This window comes from Pelodiscus sinensis, chromosome 4, assembly GCF_052426305.1.
Source record: "Pelodiscus sinensis isolate ZL-2025 chromosome 4, ASM5242630v1, whole genome shotgun sequence".
Lineage (NCBI taxonomy): Eukaryota > Metazoa > Chordata > Testudines > Trionychidae > Pelodiscus > Pelodiscus sinensis.
The window spans coordinates 70555348-70575336 of NC_143055.1; the positions used below are offsets into that span (position 1 = coordinate 70555348).

The 19989-nt window shown below is 40.7% G+C and overlaps 1 protein-coding gene across 2 annotated transcripts in view; it reads left to right on the top strand.

The window, feature by feature from the left end:
• Positions 1 to 19989, top strand: part of SH3RF1 (SH3 domain containing ring finger 1) — a 132344-nt gene that overhangs the window by 79372 nt on the left and 32983 nt on the right. For both annotated transcript variants that reach the window (XM_075931132.2, XM_075931134.2), the window contains exons 5-9: positions 6481 to 6783; positions 7665 to 7775; positions 15610 to 15764; positions 18399 to 18569; positions 18739 to 18998. In XM_075931132.2, the coding sequence (XP_075787247.1) occupies positions 6481 to 6783; positions 7665 to 7775; positions 15610 to 15764; positions 18399 to 18569; positions 18739 to 18998 (1000 nt within the window). The remainder of the gene's footprint in view (positions 1 to 6480; positions 6784 to 7664; positions 7776 to 15609; positions 15765 to 18398; positions 18570 to 18738; positions 18999 to 19989) is intronic.

The following is a 19989-nucleotide window of genomic DNA, read 5'->3' on the forward strand; positions in this document are numbered from 1 at the left end:
TGCTGCTCTGTGTCTGGCTTCCTGCTACAAGCCTTGTCCAGGGTGCCTGCAGCTTTAAGAGGGACCAGTTGTGATTTGCTGGTATAGAGTGGCCACCAAGACACCTGTGCTTTTTCTTGAAGGCCTTTTTTTGTGCAAAAAATCCTTCCTTACTGTCCACACGTGCCTTTTCCTGAAAGAGCTCTTTCGCAAAAAGGCTTCTTCGTCGTAGAAAGAGGAATACCAATTGCGCCAATATCCTCTGTTCTGTCGATTTACTTGTGCAAGAAGCGCTTGCAGTGAGGCCAATACACACCTGAGGAATGTGTCTGGAAACATGCAAACCAGCCAGGGCAAAATGGCTGCTAACATGTGAAACAGAAATAGGTCACTTGACCATGTGACCTACTACAGCTTGGGAGGTACCAGGAATGGATATAAAGTGCCATGAGGCGGACTCCATCTTGTCTTCAATTCTGCTACTGATCCTAGATGCAGTCTTGCAAGGAATAGAGAGCTGGGAAGGCTTGCTGACCCATCCTGACATAGGATGTACACCAGAAACTTTTAAGCTAGCAGTTTGTAACTTCTCTGCTGAGAGCCTGCATCAAGAACTTGGTGATTGGTGCATGTAATGTATTCTCCTTAATAACCTTACTCTCCACCTTTTCTTTCCTTTATTAATAAAACTTTAGATTTAGATTCTAAGGGCGTATCTAGACTATGCCATACGATCGAAAGAGGATATGCAAATTCCCACAGAATTTGCATATCTTCTTCCAATTGCACCTTCGAAAGCAGAACTTTCAAAAGTGAAAGTAATTAAGACGCAGCATAAAGATTTGGCCCAGTGTGATCTTGTGGGTAAGATCTAAAGTGTAAATTGACTGGGAATCTGTGGCTGGTTCTTTGGGACCGGAAGAATCCGTTCGGGTAGGTGAGATTGGGTTCTATAACCCCTTACTTGTGTGTAAGGCCTGGAGGGCTGATTGTGGCACAGGAAGAGCTGGGTTGTCTGAGGGGTTTTGCTCCTGAAGCTTCCTGCTGGCCAGATTGGCAGCTGAAGCACTCTGTGTGACTAGTTTGTGGCTTATTTGGGAAAGGTCACCAGTCTGGGGCTGTAAGGAACCCTGATTTTGAGTAATTCTCCCTGAGTGGATGCCCTCAGCAGTGCCTGGTCTGTCACAACGTTCCACGAGTTTTGTCAGGAAAACGGTCATTTTTCTGACAAAACTCTGTAGTCTAGACATAGCCAGAGTTATAGGGTCTATAAAGAAGACAATGTTTTCTTATTTCTGAAGTGTGAAGTACCTTATTGGAACATCAGTGAAGAATGGCAGGTATTTTTACAATAATCCACCTGTAGTCTTTTTAAAAGTGAGTGAATCAATACCAAATGAACAAAATATACAAATATTAACAATACAAGTGAAGTGTTCATTTTGGTAGAAAAGAAATTAATATAATTTTGTGGAATTGCATCCATCCCATCCCTCAGTTTGTTAGGTCAGTCAGTGAGAACTCAAAATTTGCATAACAAATCAGTCACATTCCTTGCTAACCCTTTTTTTCCCGCCCTAACCCAAATCATCAAAAAATTAGTTGAAAACATGTTTCATTTTTAATTATCTCCACTACTGTTAGGGAGGTTGAATTCCTGACTCAGCACTTCCAAAATCTTGCATTTATTAGGGTAGACTTGGTGTCAATCATGTTTAGACAAAGTAGTCTTAATTATAATGTTGGGGAAAAAAATCAGTCTCTCTTGTAGTCATATTAAATCAAGAACAGTTGAATGAAACGTTTATATAAACTTGCCTTCACTTGTCTTGTCAGCCTGGATTGTACAATGGAAAATTATGCAAAAGTGAATGTTTTGCGTTGCTCTCAAAAGAGTACTTTATGTTCTTAATGGAAGAAACATACTCAGGTACATGTCAAATTTATTTAAAGGGAAGTATTCATTTAAAATAAACTACTTTGCATTCACATTGAAAAAAGAGCCTCCTAAAGAGATAAGCCAAGTGAAATGAACAGGCCTGGAAGTGTGCTCTAAATGTAGTCTATTGGGAATTTCAGAATCAAAGACCCTTGACTGAATGAGACTTAGCCCAAGCCTAATGCTGAACAAAAGTGCTGAGATAGACTTAGCTCAGCTAACTCTTTTTCCAGAAAAGGCTAAAGGGCAATACATTCATTATAACCTACATGATGAAGACCTTAAGTTCCTTTAACTTCTATATTATCATGAATACAGACGTTAGAATAATTGCTCATATATATAAAACCACTTCATTCAAGTTTTCTTTAAGCATTATCAGAAACCATTCTTGCAGTCACCATTATATATGCACAGCTATACAAAACCCCTTACAAAACCACCTACAATGTAACTTATGAAAGCCATACCAATTCTGTATGTCATGAAAACACATGAACATAGAATCAGTACATTCTAGCAAGAGGTCGTGTATGTGCCCATTGGTATTCGGGTTGGAGGTAGATTGTGGATGGTAGCTGAGTTTGAGAAGGGGAAACTAATAAATTGAACATAAAAGTGGTATGGGTTACTTCCTTGTGCTTTGTATATAGGGTTGGAGGTATGTGCATCACTGGAGTTTTGATATAGCTGCAGCTCAGGCACACAAGAATGCAGACTTGCTCTCCCATTCCTATCCCAAATAATAAGCCAGCAGCTACACTCTGCAACTGTTACAGTCTCCATATTGTTTTTAAGAAAAGACCAATAAGCAGTATATTCCACTGTTTAACCTATATGCCACTCTTTTGTGTTTGTTTCCCTAAGAGAGTTTAGCAGATTCCTTACATTTGAGTAATCTTGCTTTAATCCCATAAACATGTCAAAATCTTTCTCTTATTTGGGGTTCCTTCTATATAGAGGAAGCAGATCCTGCAGGCATTATTAGTTTCAGAAAGTAAACAAACATAGTTAAATGGAACTTGTTACCGGAGGGAATTTTAAGCAGTGGTTTTGGAGATCCTTGGATAAGCTTTTTACTCCTTTAATTGCTTTACTCTGATAAAAAATTCTTACTTTGTAAATGAAGTTTTGGTTTTCTTGTATTTAAGTCATCTGGGAATAAAATCTTCATCACATACATTGCAAGAAGGGAATGAGAATGGATGGGAATTTAAAATGTCATTCCATTATGTAAAGCATGTTTTGCTAAGAAGTAGGATGTGCATATTCTTATGAATGATGTGAAGAGATGGAAGAATAAAATGGAAAGGAATACAAAATCTTCAGTATGTCTAATCCTCACAATGCCTAGCTACTTATCTTGTGTGCAATATAGGACCATGAGAATTCAAGTGGCAGGACAATTTTTCTCAGCTTCTTGTTAACATTTTCTTTTGCTTGCTTTGTGTCCTTTAGCCTGCATATCTGGAATTTAATCATCATAAAGATCTGTAATAAACTAGCATAAATGTTTCCTTAGCTCCTTAAAACAGTTTTAGACTTTTTATAAAATGTAGAATTTCAGTACTAAATACATTTAAGTACTGGTTTTGAAAATTCATTGGTGGAGGTGAGTGTATAAACATGGTTAGACTCTTTCTACAGTGGAACAGAAATTATGCTATGTTATTTTTGCCTTTGCCTACACTAAATCTTTGAAAGAGATTATTCACTGCAAGTGGTAGCAACAGGGAAATCTAGCATACACAGGCCTTGGGAATGTTTACTATCATGTTGTTTAATCCTATTCATTTTCTGACATTCATATTGCTCTTCTCTGCTCCATTCAAAACACTAAAATAATCATCAGAGCTATTGTTCTGACCATGTAATTCAATTTTTGGAATGCCTCTACTGCTTTCCAGAGCACTTAGTTCAAACATTTTGTTCTTGCCTTTTGGGCATTGAACCACATTTCCCTTTCTTGTTAATCTGCATTTGTGTGTATTTATGTTGATTCTCCACTACTCTGGCAATTCCTGCTAGGGTTGCCAGGTGTCCAGTATTGGCCCAGACAGTCCGGTATTTGTGGCCTCTGTCTGTTTAAAAAAAAACAACAGAAAATACTGGACATGTAAAACGTCTGGTATTTCCTGTTTTTTCTCGGACGGAAGGACTCTTGGGATATTCTTCCCTGGCGGGAGCGGGGGAGGCAGAGAGGAGGGAGTAGAGCAGTGGCCATGGGTATTTAAAGGCACACTTTTTTATGTGTGGGTGGTTGTTTTTTTCTCAACCAATTTCCCGTCATGTTGGGTATTTTTTTGTGAAAGTATCTGGCAACCCTAATTCCAGCCTTTACCCTCATTTATCTGATTCTTGCACATATGTGATTTTTTTCTACACATTCCCACTGGCATAGAGTTTCCTCCCTGAACAGATCCATGAACTCCCAGTTGAAGACCCATTTGTATTTTCAAGTCTCTTTGAAATTTGCCAGCTAATACTGACCAAAGTACAGTAAACTTCCGATAATCCGGCACCTTTAGGACCCAGGGGGCGCTGGATTATCAGATATGCTGGACTATCAGAAGGGGGGGCTATGAGGGGTCTGGAGTGGGGTGAATCAGGCATGCCTGCAATAGAGCAGCTGGGGTGCTGCCGGGTTGGTCCCGCAGCGCTGAGGGGCAGCGCTACGGCACCAACCCAGCAGCACTCCAGCGGCTCTTGGGGACGCCTGGGACAGAGCAGCTGGGGTGCTGCCGGGTTGGTCCTGCAGCGCTAAAGGACGGCGCTGCGGGACCAACCCGTCAGCACCCCAGCTGCTCTGCCCCAGGCGTTGGTCAGTTTCAGCAGCGGCTGAATCCCGACGCCTGAGGCAAAGCAGCTGGGGTGCTGCCGGGTTGATCCCGTAGCGCTGCCCCTCGGCGCTGCGGGACCAACCCGTCAGCACCCCAGCTGCTCTGCCTCAGGCGTCCCGGATTCAGCCGCTGCTGAAACAGATCAGCGGCTGATTCCAGGAAGCCCTGGGCAGAGCAGCTCTGCCCCGGGCTTCCTGGAATCAGCCGCTGATCTGTTTCAGCAGCGGCTGAATCGGGAACCCCTGGGACAGAGCAGCTGGGGTCCTGCTGGGTTGGTCCAGCAGCCCCGAGGGGCAGCGCTACCAGTTCAACTGGGCAGCACCCCAGCTGCTCTGCTCCCGGCTTCCTCGATTCAGCTGCTGGTCAGTTTCAGCAGCAGCTGAATGGGGGAAGCCTGTCTGGCTGCCTCAGCACTTCCGGGTTCCTGTTGGTGCCAGATCATCAGGAGGCCCGGAGCATTGGATGCCGGACTAATGGAGTTTTACTGTAGTAGGCATTTGGCTATGGTTAATTTTTTAATGAAGTCTGTGTATGTATACATGCATGCAGACATATTTGTGTACACACGTATATGCATGCACAATTTTGACTATATGTTTTGTTCCTTTCTTCCATATTTTGTATACTATTTACCTTCTTATATTATAAACTATTCAGAACATAGTCTGGCTTCCTTTCTGTGGATAGCACATAGATCAAACAAATACTGCAATAATCATATAGTGATGTTTTGGTAAAATAAAGCATTTTTAAAACTTTCCCTGAACATTACAGAAGTCTTATAACACCCAGAAAAATGGCTAAAATAGAGAAAAGAAAGACATTGCTGAGGCAAAAAACCAGTGACTCCACAGTAAATAATCCCATAATTTCATTTTGATTGTTTTTACTTTGATCTTCATGAAAAAAATCGTCCCCCTCCCTCCAATACAAACACATTTTCCAACTCAAGGTTATTCATGTTAAAAATGGGCATGTGGATTAATATATGTAAAGGAGCACTACAGTCTACCTCTATTGATGTACTTTAGATCCTGAATGATTTGGTCCCTATAATGTTTCTTACAACAGTTTTGAGCTATAAATAGAATTTCCTGACAGTTACTAACATGATTTTATGCAACAGAAACTCTTACCCTTTTAAATTTTACTTTATTTTATTTCATCTAATGCTAATCTACTGATTGACTGAAGATTAAAATGCCTAATTTTTTTATTTCTTGACTGCAGAGACAGGGTTTAGTTGCCTACTTAATACAGTGAAATGTATTCAAGTGAGCAAGATATTAATGAAAAGCTTATTATGAAATAATTAAAACAAAGAGTCTGTTGCTTTTATTATTGCTACTGTTTAATTAAACATGTAAGAGTTGTGAAGTCCATTAGAAGAAGTGACCCTAAGAGCTTTAGGTCTGCAGACTTGTGTTGTAACTCAGTGCAAAAGCTCAAAAGACTTATTTTAGAATGGACATTAACTGGAACCATGTCAAACTAAGGTTTCAACTTACATAGGTTATAGTGAAAGACTTGTACGTGGAGGGAATCAAGTTATAGAGTGGGTCAGTACAGCATAAAGAGTTCTGTATTTCATAGTTTTCCATTTGAGTCTTACTTGTGAATAAAGTCTAGAAGTGCTGCTTCTTCAATGTTATTATTTTTCTTACCATTAAAGATTCTAAAAAGATTCTAAAATTATTCCTTAATGTGTTGGTTGTTTTTCAGTTTAACATGGCAGCCAAGCAGCTGATAGAGTTGGATAAGCCCTCAGGTTCTGTTCTTGACTCTGGAGAAGGTACCTCTGGAACATCCCATAACAATTCAGTTCAAAAGCACACTGATACAAAAAAGAACACCAAAAAGCGGCACTCCTTTACCTCCCTTACTATGTCTAACAAGTCTTCACAGTCTTCTCAAAACCGTCACTCGATGGAAATTAGTCCCCCTGTACTCATCAGCTCCAGTAATCCCACAGCAGCTGCCCGTATAAGTGAACTGACAGGCCTCTCCTGCAGTGCTCCTTCTCAGGTAAACTACCTGAAATTAAATACAAAACATGTTATGCATTTTTAATGACTATTGTAAAGCATTTTCATCATAATAAAGGCTTCTGATCCTTTCAGACTAAACATATTCAATAAATATTATATAAAGGGATGTTCTCTATTAGGTTATGCTCCAAATTTAGCATGGGGGGGGGGATTTTTTTTTTGTAAAGCCAACTGTGATGTGAATAGAAATATTTTCATGATTTTAAGTTTTATTTAAAGGTTTTTCAGTTTAAGCATTCTGTTCAAGTGTGTAAATAAATGAAAACCATCAGCAGATTTTTATAATATGTGGGAACCAGAAACTAGACAGTTTAATTGTTGTCCAAAATGAATAAAATATTGATAATTAACCAAGAGCACACATAGAGAAAGGTGACATGGTGACTTCAGAAACTCTTGGTCTTTGAACAGTCTCTGATATTAATTCTGATACTGATATGACAAACTCTTTGATTATATCCGATTGTATTATTTTAAAACTTTGAATATTCCTCTGTCTTGATGACACACCACTGTGTTAGAACAGTCTTCTGAATTACGGTACTTGTAAAGTTGACAGTTGTGGGAAGAATATATTAATGAAAGCTGTAAATGCTGAGATGATTTCACATAAAGTTTACAAACTAATTACATGTTTTATATTTCAGCTGATTTGTTCTTTGGTATTTAGAGAAAAATAAACACTAGATAGTTGCATGTATATCTCCCAGTTTTTCTGAAATTAACAAGCCAAAAGCTGCTAATGGTGGTATTCACAGAAGAGTGCTGGTAGTACATTAATCAAAAGGTGTGCCAATGTACTGCAACAATCTATTGTTTCAGGAATTACCTAAAACTAACATCAGTCTTTTTTAACAGGTTCATATCAGTACCACAGGACTAATTGTGACCCCACCCCCTAGCAGCCCGGTTACAACTGGGACTTCATTTACCTTCCCATCTGAGGTCACCTACCAAGCAGCTCTTGGTGTAAGTAGCATTTATCAAAACTGAGGCTCCTTGTGCATCTTTTGTTTCCACTGTCATTCTCCTTTCTGCAATTCTGGTAAACTAATTAGAAACGTTTGGGTTGTTTTATGTGATCACATCTGTGATAGACAGTAGTACACGTTGAACTATGATAAGTTTGGCGCTGAAGATCCTGAACAGTGTCCTCTACCATTAATTCCCTAAGCTTTCTCTGCCTTGTTGTGGACTGTGTGTCAGATGCATACTCTTATCCTCTCCCAACAGAATTTTTTTTTTTACTCAACATGAGTCATAACCTAAGATAAAGGGGTAAGAAATGTCACATGAAAAGCAACTTGCTTGAATCCTCAACTTTTGGATTTTGAACCCTCCTGCATTCAGTACTCAGAACTACCATGGAAGAGTTCTTGAACCACATGCAACAAGAACAATGGTCACCTCTATCACTAGTGGCACAGCACCTGGCTTCAGGTCTCCCCAGAAGTCCAGAACACAATTCAGTACCTTTTGTTTGACACTGTGGGATTGTTTTCAGAGGAGATGGACGCAGACCACATGGTTTTAAAGATTCCCAGGCGACTCTCAAGTTGCTCAGTATTCATAGGCCAGCACCTCAAACTAAATCTTTAAGACGCTACCTTCTGTATGTTTCTTCCCTGGTCTCTATAGGCAAGATTATACTTGCAGGTGGGGCAGAAACACTCAGCAATGACTATCCTCACAATCTTCCTTAGGCCCAGGCCACAACTATTTGAAATAGGGCCCGGACGCTAAGGCAAACTTTTGAAGATGTTTCTGAAGACAGAGCACTAGCCCAAATTGTGGATCTTTGCCTCTGTTTTTGAAACCATCTATTCCACTTCTACCATGCCTAGTCTTATAGCATGATAGAAGTGGGATATTCTATCTAATTCTGTGCCCTCTCAACGTCTGCTTTCCCTGTCCCTCCTCAGGGACTCTTCTCAGAAATAGCTCCTCATTCAGGAGGTTCAACTGCTCCTTACACTAGGGTTAGTTCCCTCAGGGGTCTAGAAACAGGTTTCTATTCCTGTTACTTATTCCCAAGGCCAAGGGTGGGATCAGACCCATTCTAGACCTGCAAAACCTCAACAGGTTCATATTGGTTTAGGTTTTGTATAGTCTCCCTGGCTGTCATCATACCCTTTCTAAATCCGAGGGACTATTACGCCATCCTTGATTTGAAGGAAGTGTACTGTTTATCTCAATCATACCACACACAAGAGGTTCTGGAGATTTGTCATCAACAGTTGCCACTATCAATTCACTGTTTTGCCATTTGGCCTTTCCAGGGTTCCAAGCATGTTCATGAAGTGCATGGCAGTAGCAGCAGCTTTTCTGTGCAAATGTTGGGTACGAGTCTTCCTGTTCCTCAACCACTGGCTCCAGGGCCAGTTGCAAGAACAAGTTCACCACCGAACTGACTTGAGTGATATTTAGTGAAATGGGTTATTCTGAATATTCCCAAATCCAAACTGGCCCCAACACAAGAGAGAGATTTCATCAGGGCCCTCCTGGACTCTACATGTGTGAGAGCATACCTGCCCGAATCCCACATTCACACAATCAGAAATCTCATTGGCAGTCTTAAAAGGATCCCAACCATCCCAGCAAGTAACTGCATGAGAATCTTGGGGCACATGGTGGCCTTCAGGATTGTGATGTAGTACCCCTACAGTGATGATGGGCACCCAAGGCTAGTGAGTGGGCTATATGAATGGCCCTACTTCATCTCAGTGGGCCATAAGATTGAAATCAGTCATGTGCACTAATCATGTTCCTAAGAATAAGATTAAATATATTAATGCATGGCATGGTGAATATTTCAAAACAAATAGAAATGCTTTAATCATTCATATATTAATAGAACTGTCCACTTCACATTTTAAAAAAAGAGAGCTTGGGGTAGAGTGCGCCAGTGGCTGGGAGTCTGGCAGCTGCAAATGGGACCTGGATTGGTAGCCGGAAGAAGAGCCAGGAGCCACAGCCAGTGCTGACCACCAGGGGCCCAACTGTCGGAGTTGCTGGAAAGAAGGAACTGAGAGGATGAGGATAGGCAGCACTTAATATACTGGCACATTAGCATAGCACTAAAGAGGATGTTGCTGACAACCCTATGGATATTGCTAAGGCAAAAAAATCTCTGATGACCACACAAATAGATGCGTGCATACCTAGAATGGAAAGGAGCTGACCAACTCATTTCAAAGAACAAGTTACTAAAGGTAGGTAATTGTTTTTTGCCCAACTCAGATAAAGGGGCACATAGAATTTGTTTTCTGTATTTGAATCCAGCTTTCTCTTATCGAAAGAAAAGAAAACCTATGTTCTGAGGCCGTATCTCCACTTGCCATGCCAGATATTGATCTTCTAGTAAGGACCCACTAAATGGAATGCTGAGGGCTCCCCCAATTGGTGCCGGTACTCCTCCTCCTCATGAGGAGTAAGGGAAGCCAACATGAGTGTATGTTCCATAGTAGGAGGTCAATGGAAGAAACTCTCCCATCAACTTCCTTTACTCCTCAGAACTCTGTGAAGTAAAGGGTTTGACAGGGACACCATTAGAGTTCTGTTAGGAGGGTCCTTATTAAACTAGTTTAGACAAGCCCTAGATACTTATGGGCAAATCAATGCTCCAGAGATTGAGCTTCTGGGATTTGATTTATTACATTTAGTAAGGAGCCATTAAATTGAAATCAGATGGTTCCTCAGCGGAACAGAGATAGCTATTTAAACCATCCATAGCAAAGGTCGTATGACTACAACCGACTCAGACAACAGTCTCAGAGGAAGCACCCACCTCAGTTTCACTCCTTGGCTTCCCAGGCTATGAAGCAGCACATTTGAACATTTAGTTGAGGTTCTGCCCAACCTTCTCATGATTCCAGTGCCAACAAATCAGTACCATCTTTTCACCCACAGATTAATTCCCTTTTTCTAACACTGGGACTCCATAACATTGGACCAATGGGTTTTAGAAATTATTCCTACAGGATACATCAGTCCTACCCTCCCCCATCCCTCTTCATGGACCTCTCCCATGAGACCCCTCTCAGACAAGAAACTGACCGCCTTCTTCACCTAGGAGCAATAGAAAGGGTCCCCAACCCTGTCAAGGGCGAGGGTTTTACTCCAAATACCCCCTGACCCAAAAACACACAGGGGACTGGCGACTCATATTAGATCTCCTCAAATTCAACAAATTCCTATGCAAAGAGTGATTCAAGATGGTTACACTGGTATCAGTTATTCCAGCACTGGATGAAGGGGACTGGTGTGCAGCCGTCAACCTACAGGACACATACTTTCATGTTGTGATACATCTATCGCAAAGATGCTATCTGCAGTTCATCATGGGAGAGGACCATTTCCAGTACAAAGTTCTCTCCTTTGGTCTATTCTCCACCCCTGGGTCTTTTCAAAGGTCTTAGCAGAAGTGACAGCTTACCTTTGATGGAAGGGGATTGTGATTTTCCCTTACTTGGACGATTGCCTCATAAAGTGCCGATCACGTGCAGAGGCAACCACCATAGTCCGGAAGACCAGACACTTATTCCACTATCTGGGTCTCCATATAAACAAACAGAAATCAACTTTGGATCCTGTTCAGAACATAGAATTCATTGGGACTCATCTCGATTCTTTATCTTCCCGAGTTTACCTGCCACACCATCATTTTTCCATGATACAGGATCTGGTAGCCACATCATCCATGAGTATTTCCACCACTGTACTTACCTGCCTCCACTTGATGACCCAGCCATATGGCCACTAATACTTACATAATTCAGTATGTGCTAGGGATGTACACGACTAATCAACTAGTTGACTACCCAATAAGCAAATGCTTATTGGGTAGCCGAGTAGCAATTCAACTAGTCACTTCCCACTCTTGCTAATTCTATCAGAGAGAGGCAACAAGGGGGGGAGCACAAGCCGGTGTGACTGGGAGCCAGCTTAAAAGCTGGTTTCCCTCCCCCGTCTTTGTGGGGGGCAGGGGAGGCAGAAGGCAGCAAGAAAACAGTGCAAGTAGGGATTGAAACAGTCCCGCTCATGTCGGTCCAGTTGTTACTCCTCTCCCTTTGAAATATACAAGAACCGCCTGTGGCTCTTGTACATTTCAAAGAGAGAGAAGCAGAGAGAATCCACTGCATCTCTCGTTTTGAAATATACCAGAACCACCCACTGAAAGGTCACTACCCTCATTTTGAGAATCTCTGGACTAAAAGTTGTGATTTACCTGTGCCTCCTGCCTCTATAATTCTTGTGATGTAGCTATGTTAGCTTAACTCTGTAGTATATTGATGAGTGTGATAGGTAATTTTGTCAATATGCCAGAAGTCTTAAACATTGTCAATTTTTTAGTAGGCAAACATAATGATAGTTACTTAAGGTGTTGAACTTCATTAATTTCATTTAATATTTGTTAACCACCTTCAGCAAAGTATTTTCAATAGTCTGTTTTATTTTAAAAGAACAAACCAAAGATCCTCTACTATGGTACTGGTCTACGATTAAGTATTAACAGAACAAAAAAAAAATATGAGAGAGATCTCACCATATATTTCCATGCCAGTTATATTGTAAAATCTATGGATGTAACATTTCAAGTGTTTAGAAAGTAATACATTTGTAAATCTAATATATAAAGGAGAATGTTTGTATGTTTGTGCTCTAATAACTTGGACACTATAAGACCTCTCGCAACCAAACTTTCCATGGGGTAACCTTTCCTCCAGGAGAAGGTTTTAAGGTACCGTGGGAGGGTGTGATGGGGGCCCCACTCTCTCCTCCTCCCCCCGCACTAGCTCTGCCGGCAGCAATGCGCTCCCAGACCACTGATGTTCTGGGCTTGTGGCGCTTGCACAGAGGCGGCACACAGAGGCCCGCCCTCATGGCGCAGGCACGCCTCAGCCAGCATGCAAACCAGCGGACAAGTGGACCCGGGGAGAGCAGGGGCACTGGTAGGGACGCCGGCGTGGAAAAGGGCACTGACAGTTAAAACCAGCGCCGGGCCAGACACAAGGGGGGGAGAGAGAGAAGGAGAAAGGGGGAGCAGGGTCGGCTCTTTTGCACGCTGCCAACCCTCCCTTCCCCACCACCTTCCTAACTGCTGGCCTGTGCCCCACACAGACAGCACCACCCTCTGCCCCACCGCTTCCCCATCACCTCCCAAACTGCCAGCCAGTGTCCCACACAGACAGCACCCCACTCCTCCCCACCCCTCCCCCGCCACCTCCCTAATTGCCGGCCTGTGCCCCATACAGACAGAGAATCTGATTTTCTTCCACCACATCTGTTCAAGTACCACCCTATCTAATATATAAAAGAGAATGTTTGTAAGTTTCTGCGCTAATAACTTGGACACTGTAAGAGCTACCACAACCAAACTTTGCATGGGATAACCTTTCCTCTAGGAGAAGGTTTTAAGGTACTTTTGGACCTGATCTGGGTCCCGCCTTGCCCCCCACGCCACCTGCAGCCCTGGGTGTGAGCTGGGGCACCCCTTCCGTGTGTAGCCTCCTGGGACTCACAGTGCCCCCACCCCCATGCACACAATGGCTCGGGCACCTGCCCTGCCCCATGTGGCACCTGCAGCCCCAGGCGCAAGCTGGGACACCCTTCCCGTGTGTAACCTCCCCTCCACCCAGGGTTGCTCCCCATCTGCCACTCCCAGTCCTCCGGAAACCAAAACCAAAGCTGGCCAGCCTTTCTGCTCAGTTCGCTGGCCTTATCTGAGCAGAAGGAATCCGTGTGCCTGCTGCAGTGCAGGGCGGAGGGGCCAGGTTATACTGCTGTGAAGCCAGCCGCCTACTGTTCATACTGTGAGTGGGGCTCTTCTGGGTCTGGTTCTAGCCATCAGGGTTAGATGTGAGCTCTGAGCTTTTGCTTGCCAAGGCAGGGCAGGTGGATTCCTGAGCCAGCCTTGCAGAGAAAAGTCCCCTTGCTACTGGCTGCATGACTGTACTATTCTCCTGGGGGCTGGCTGCTTGGTCCTGAGGGGAGGAGGATCCTGCTGCTCTCACAGGGTCAGGTATGGGCCAGGAGCCATCAGCCCCCAGGGTCTGTGGCTCTGGGGATCCCCTGGCTCAGGGTCCCCTACTTTCCTAAATTTCTAAATTTTGTTCCTCTGGTTTCCTGAGCAACGCCGGGTAAATCCAGTTAGTTCCAAATAAATTCCAAGTGATCTCCTTTCCTTATATAAATGGATTGTAAATTATACTTTGTTAACAAAAAATATGAAGTATAGGTAGTTTTGATAATTTTATTCTTCAGTAGCAAACAGTTTTAAAACCATTATGGGGAGTGATGTTAGGTTTTTGTTTTGTTTTACTCATCTAGAGTACTAAAATACATATTATATTCTTCTGGGAGGTCATATATGTTCTGTCTTGAGTACAGTTGGTTTATCTGGAAATCACAAGAGTGTATATGTAATCAGAAGATTTAAATAAAAATAAGGTCCAAGTGTTTCAGATCTTACCTTACTGATCACACCATTATTACACATTTTGGGGAATATATGTTTTTTTATATTCTGTTTAGGTGATGTTTTCATTTCTGCTAGGTTTTGAAAACAATGATGGTGCCATTCATTACTGTATATTGGAAGTGCAAGATTGCATTTTAAAAAAGCTGTCTTCATTAATGTGTCTGCTGAATGCCGTATGAAGATAATCTCAGTATGTGTAGTGCTATGACATCTTGTATGAATATTTACTTGGAAAAATGAAAAAGAAGAAATTTAACCAATTCTTACCAAAAAAATCTAATTGAATATAATTTAAATTCTGAATGTCATGGTAGTGATCTGTATTTATGTGCTGATGTATTGGAACAGACAGGCATACAATACATTTTTGTCAATGTGTATTTTTAATTTGGGGATTTCAAAGCTGAATAAACAATCGAATGTTTCAGAAATGTGTTTAGAAATTAAGGGATTGTTTCACAGTAGGTTTGATAGGTGAAAATAGTTTGTGCTTTCTGTGTTACATACTGGGAGAAGGAGTGCGGGGGTTATATTCAGTTTTTACATGGTATAGTTCAAAGAGGGTTTGGGGAGGCAGTCCTATTTTGTTTTTTTGTTTTCCCAAGAGTGTCAGTATACAAGCTGCTAAAGAATTATCTGAGGTTTTATAGATCAGAAGGTAACAATTACTCTATTGATTTTCAAAAGGAATGGAATCCTGTAGGCAGAACCCCTGTTAGGATCTGCCTGTAAAGGAACTGCCACTTTTCACTGGAGCGCTTGTTAAAGATTACCAGTCTTGATAATACTGAATTTCAAAAGCTGGCATTTCTAAGTAGAAGAATAAATGAAAGTAGCAACAATAGCACAGTGACTGTGGTCTACTATTGTTCTTGCTTTTTGTAGCCCACACATCAAAGGGAATTTTCCATTAGAAGGAGTGATTTTTGGGGTGAAAATGACTGCAGCTGAATTGTATATTGTGTTTCAGCTTGAAGCTACAAAAACAACCAGGGATTGAAGTCTATTCAACAGCAGGATGTAAAACTTACTTCTTTGGAAGGATTCTGGATTCTTTTCAAGAATTCTTATGAAAATGTTGTTAGTTAAAATTAGAAACAACACTTTCAGCTTCCCCTGTGCTGGGAAACTGCTTGTTTCCTTAACTGCCTGTCGTGACTTCAAAATCTTAAACTGGAAAAAGAGAGAAATCTAGTTGTCTGGTTGTGTCTTAACAATGAATGATAGAATGCTGTGCTCAACTAGTTTAATGTTAAATATTTTTTTTCAGTATCTTAACACACTTTATTTTCTCTTCTTTTTTAAATATTCTGTTAATACTAGAATATGAATCCCCCCCTTCCTCCACCACCTCTTTTGTCTGCCACAGTCATTGCTTCAACATCTTCAGGGCTGCCTTCTTCAGGAATAGTACAAAGGCCTGTATCAGGCTCCACTGACCAAACAGCACATTTACGTCCACAGCCTCGACCAAGTGTGTAAGTGAAATTCAGATATGTTGCCAATAGTGAGTTTGGGGAGTGAGCAGAAGGTGTGGGGTTTATAAGGGGAAGGGGAAGAAGAAAATACTCTAAGACAAGTCATTTGGATATAAACTGGAACATGCTCATGACACGTTATCTGGCCTGACTCCTGCTAAAATTCCCAGAAAGCAGTGTATATAATTAGGAAACAGAAGCAATGCAATAGAGTCGATATGTGATTTCCTCTGTCTTCATACTATTTACCACAAAGGTAAATACAATAGTATTCTGCTACATTGTTATTATGTGGACACAGTACAAATATATAAAAGCGGCAAGGAGTCCTGTGGCACCTTATAGACTAACTGAAGTGTTGGAGCATAAGCTTTCGTGGGCAAAGACCCACTTCGTCAGATGCATGTCATGAAAGCTTATGTTCCAACACTTCAGTTAGTCTATAAGGTGCCACAGGACTCCTCGCCGCTTTTGCAGATTCAGACTAACACGGCTACCCCTCTGATACAGTACAAATATATGACATATTCATTATTTCAAGAGTGAATATACATTTTTTTCCCCTTGAATTAGGGATCAGGACTACCTAATTCACAGGTAACAATATCCTGAGTAAGTTTCTTCAATGTCATCTATTATAAAAGGAAAGGAAAACAAAACCTATCCCCGTGTGGAATAATTTATGCCAAAATACAGAAAGCATTGTATCTTGTTTGGTATGTTATATTATCATCACATTGTCAGACTGCCTGTGTGGGTTGCATTTGCAGTTTGTCTGAGGATTCTACATTTAAGTAATTAGTGGGCATCAATTTGGAATGAAGACTGAAAACTGCTTGTTAGTGTTATGTCCTCATTCTTGTAATACATGTTAATGGGAATAATACTGCCAGGTGGAAAATATATATATATAACATGTATTCCTGACAACATCTCTCTTCCTGAAAATGTTGTATGAGCAATCTGGGAAAGTACATTATGCAGGTAGGGGACTGCCCATATTGTGGGACAGATAGAAACACTACGGGTTTCATATAGTTGGGAAGGGAACAAAAATACCTGCTTCATATAGTCATTGTTTTAATCATACTGTTAAACAATAATACAATAACATATTTAAATATTTTTTGATATTTTCTACATATTCAGATATATTCATGTCAATTACAAAACTTTCATATTTTATTACAAATATTTGCACTGTATAAAAGATAAAAGAAATAGTATTTTCAAGTTCACCTCAGGTGAGTACTGAACTACAATTTCTTTATTGTGGAGAAGATACTTATACATGTAGGTTTTTTGTTTCATAACTGAATTGAAAAACAAAACAGTATAAAACTTTAGAACCTACTAGTCCTCCATTATACTTGTTCAGCCAATTGCTAAGACAAACAAGCTTGTTTACATTTATGGGATATAATGCTTCCCCTGTTTACAATGTCTCCTGAAAGTGAAAATAGGAATTTGAATAGCATTTTTTTTCTAGCTAGCATTAAGGTATTTATGTGCCAAATATGATAAATATCTATATCTCCTTTCATACTTCAGCCACATTCCAGAAGACATACGGTACTTCCATGCTGGTGACAGGTTTTGCTCAATAGCGATTGAAAGCAGTATGGATTAACATAAGTTCATTTTCATCATCTGAGTCAGGTAGAGGGTTGATAATCTTTTTTGATAGTTCCTCATTGGGTTGCTGCTCTGTGAAGACTTCTGACAGCATACTTCGTCCCATTCAGACTTTTGAAGGCACTTGAGATTCTTAAATCTTGGGTCATATGTTGTAGCTGTCTTTAGAAATCTCACATTAATTCCTTCCTTGAGTTTTATCAAATCTGCAGTGAAAGTATTTTTAAAGATGTGCTGGGTTGTCATCCAAGACTTCTGTAACACAAAATATGTGGCAGAATGTGGTTAAAACCACAGACCAGGAAACATAAAATTCCCTCCCAAGGAGTTCTGCCACAAATTTATATAATGCATGAATTAAATTTAATAAGCATCATCAGCATGGGAGCATGTCCTCTGGAATGGTGGCCAAAGCATCAATGGGCATACAAATGTTTAGCATATCTGGCATATGAATGCCTGTTCTCTCTTTCTGGTGACATTGTAAATAAGAAGCTAGCAGCATTATCTCCCATAAATGTAAAAACAATTATTTGTCTTAGCAATTGAACAAGTACAAATGAGTGGACTTATAGGGTCTAAAGTTTTACAATTTTTTGTTTTTGAGTGCAGCAACAGCAAAAATCAACATTTGTAAGTTTCACATCCATGATAAAGGGTTTACACTATAGTACTCGTGTGAGGTTAATTGAAAAATACTATTTCCTTTGTTTTTACAGTGCAAGTAAAATTAGCACAGTATTCTTTGTATTCTGTGTTGTAATTGAAATGAATATATTTGAAAATGTAGAAAAACATCCAAAATATTTGATGCATTTCAGTTGGTATTCTCTTATTGTTTAACAGTGCTATTAAAACTGCAATTAATTGTGATTAATTTTTTATTCAGATAACTTGTTAAATTGTTAATTAATGAGTTACTTGCTCAGGTGAACTGCAGTTGTCAGCACTAGTTTAAATATTAGATAAAGAGAAATCATGTGCTTTTCTTTTTTCCAGGTACATTGCTATATATCCATACAGCCCTCGAAAAGAGGATGAACTGGAACTGCGTAAGGGGGAGATGTTTTTAGTGTTTGAACGTTGTCAAGATGGCTGGTTCAAAGGGACCTCCATGCATACAAGCAAGATTGGTGTTTTCCCTGGCAATTATGTGGCTCCAGTCACCAGGTAGGATTTTTTTTATACAAGTGTCTTAATAGTTTACTTTATTTCTGTTTATTCACGTTGCTTTGTGTGTTACCAGCAAATGATATGAAGAGCAGCACCTTTTAGGAATTATTTATGTTTTGTTGGGTTTTAAAATAATTGAATCAAAGGACTTTTTTAATTTTGGCAGGACGGTGACAAGTGCTTCGCAAGCAAAAGTCCCCATATCTACTGCTGGCCAGACAGGACGAGTGATGACCATGGTCAGCCCTTCCACTGCTGGTGGAACTTCACAGAAACTTCAGGGCAATGGCATGACAGTTCACTCCAATGTGGTCCCAACTGCTGTGGTTTCTGCAGCACATATACAAACTAGTCCACAAACCAAGGTTCTTATGCACATGTCAGGGCAAATGACAGTCAACCAGGCTCGTAATGCTGTTAGAACAGGTAAAGAACTTTTGCGTCACACCAACATAGCTTGTGGAATTCACTGATGCAAGTGGTCAGTCAGATGATGTGAATTTATTTTTTGTAAGAGATGGATAATTTCTGAAACTCCAATACACCTTTCTGGAACTGCTGAATCACTCATTGTTCTTATATGAATGGAAGGCAGGACAAAAAAGTCCAACTTCATAAAAAAAAGTTTGGTGCTGCAGAATCCGGACCAGTCCCTGTCTCTCCTAAACTTCCCTGTTGAAGTTTTCATAGTATTCCTGGAGACATTGGGGGTGAGCAGGAGGGAAGAGGGCTTGTTCAAGTAAGGGCTATTAAAGTATACACATAATTTGGTGATTGTTCATTTCCTAAGTGAGAGACAAGACACCTTGGCTACTCTTCTGTATCAGAAACTGTATCTGATTTGTGAGCCATATCTGTCTTAGCTAGATAAGAGTGAATTACTACAGTGTTGACTCAATTTGCTCAAATTGTGAGAAGGGGGAACAGGAGACTCAAGTACTAGAAGATGTGGTTGCATGGTGTTGCAAAAGGATCTCAAAAAGTCTCTTGATAATGTTATTAGTAGCAATAATATTAGAGCAGATCTGTTCATATTCTCCTCAAATACTAATGTCAAAAGTCCATCAGGACTTCAAGTTCCTGAACACTGAGCAAATGAATATGTTCTCCACAGTCATGGATTAGTTCTTCTTCAAGTGGTTGCAGATATGTATTCCGTTCAGATGTGCACATCTCTGGCATACCAAAGCCAGAGAACTTTTCCTAGTACGTGTGGGCTTGTTGGTACTGGCTTTTTCATCCAAGGATAGTGCTACCTTTCAAGACACAATAGAACCATTGATTCTGACTATCAGAATGCCCCAGTTCCAACCCAACCCAACACGGGGACAAACGGAGACATATACTACATCAGAGGATATCTTCCTTTCTTATCTGCAATTTTCCATCCTTTTTTAGCTCCTGAGGAGATACTATG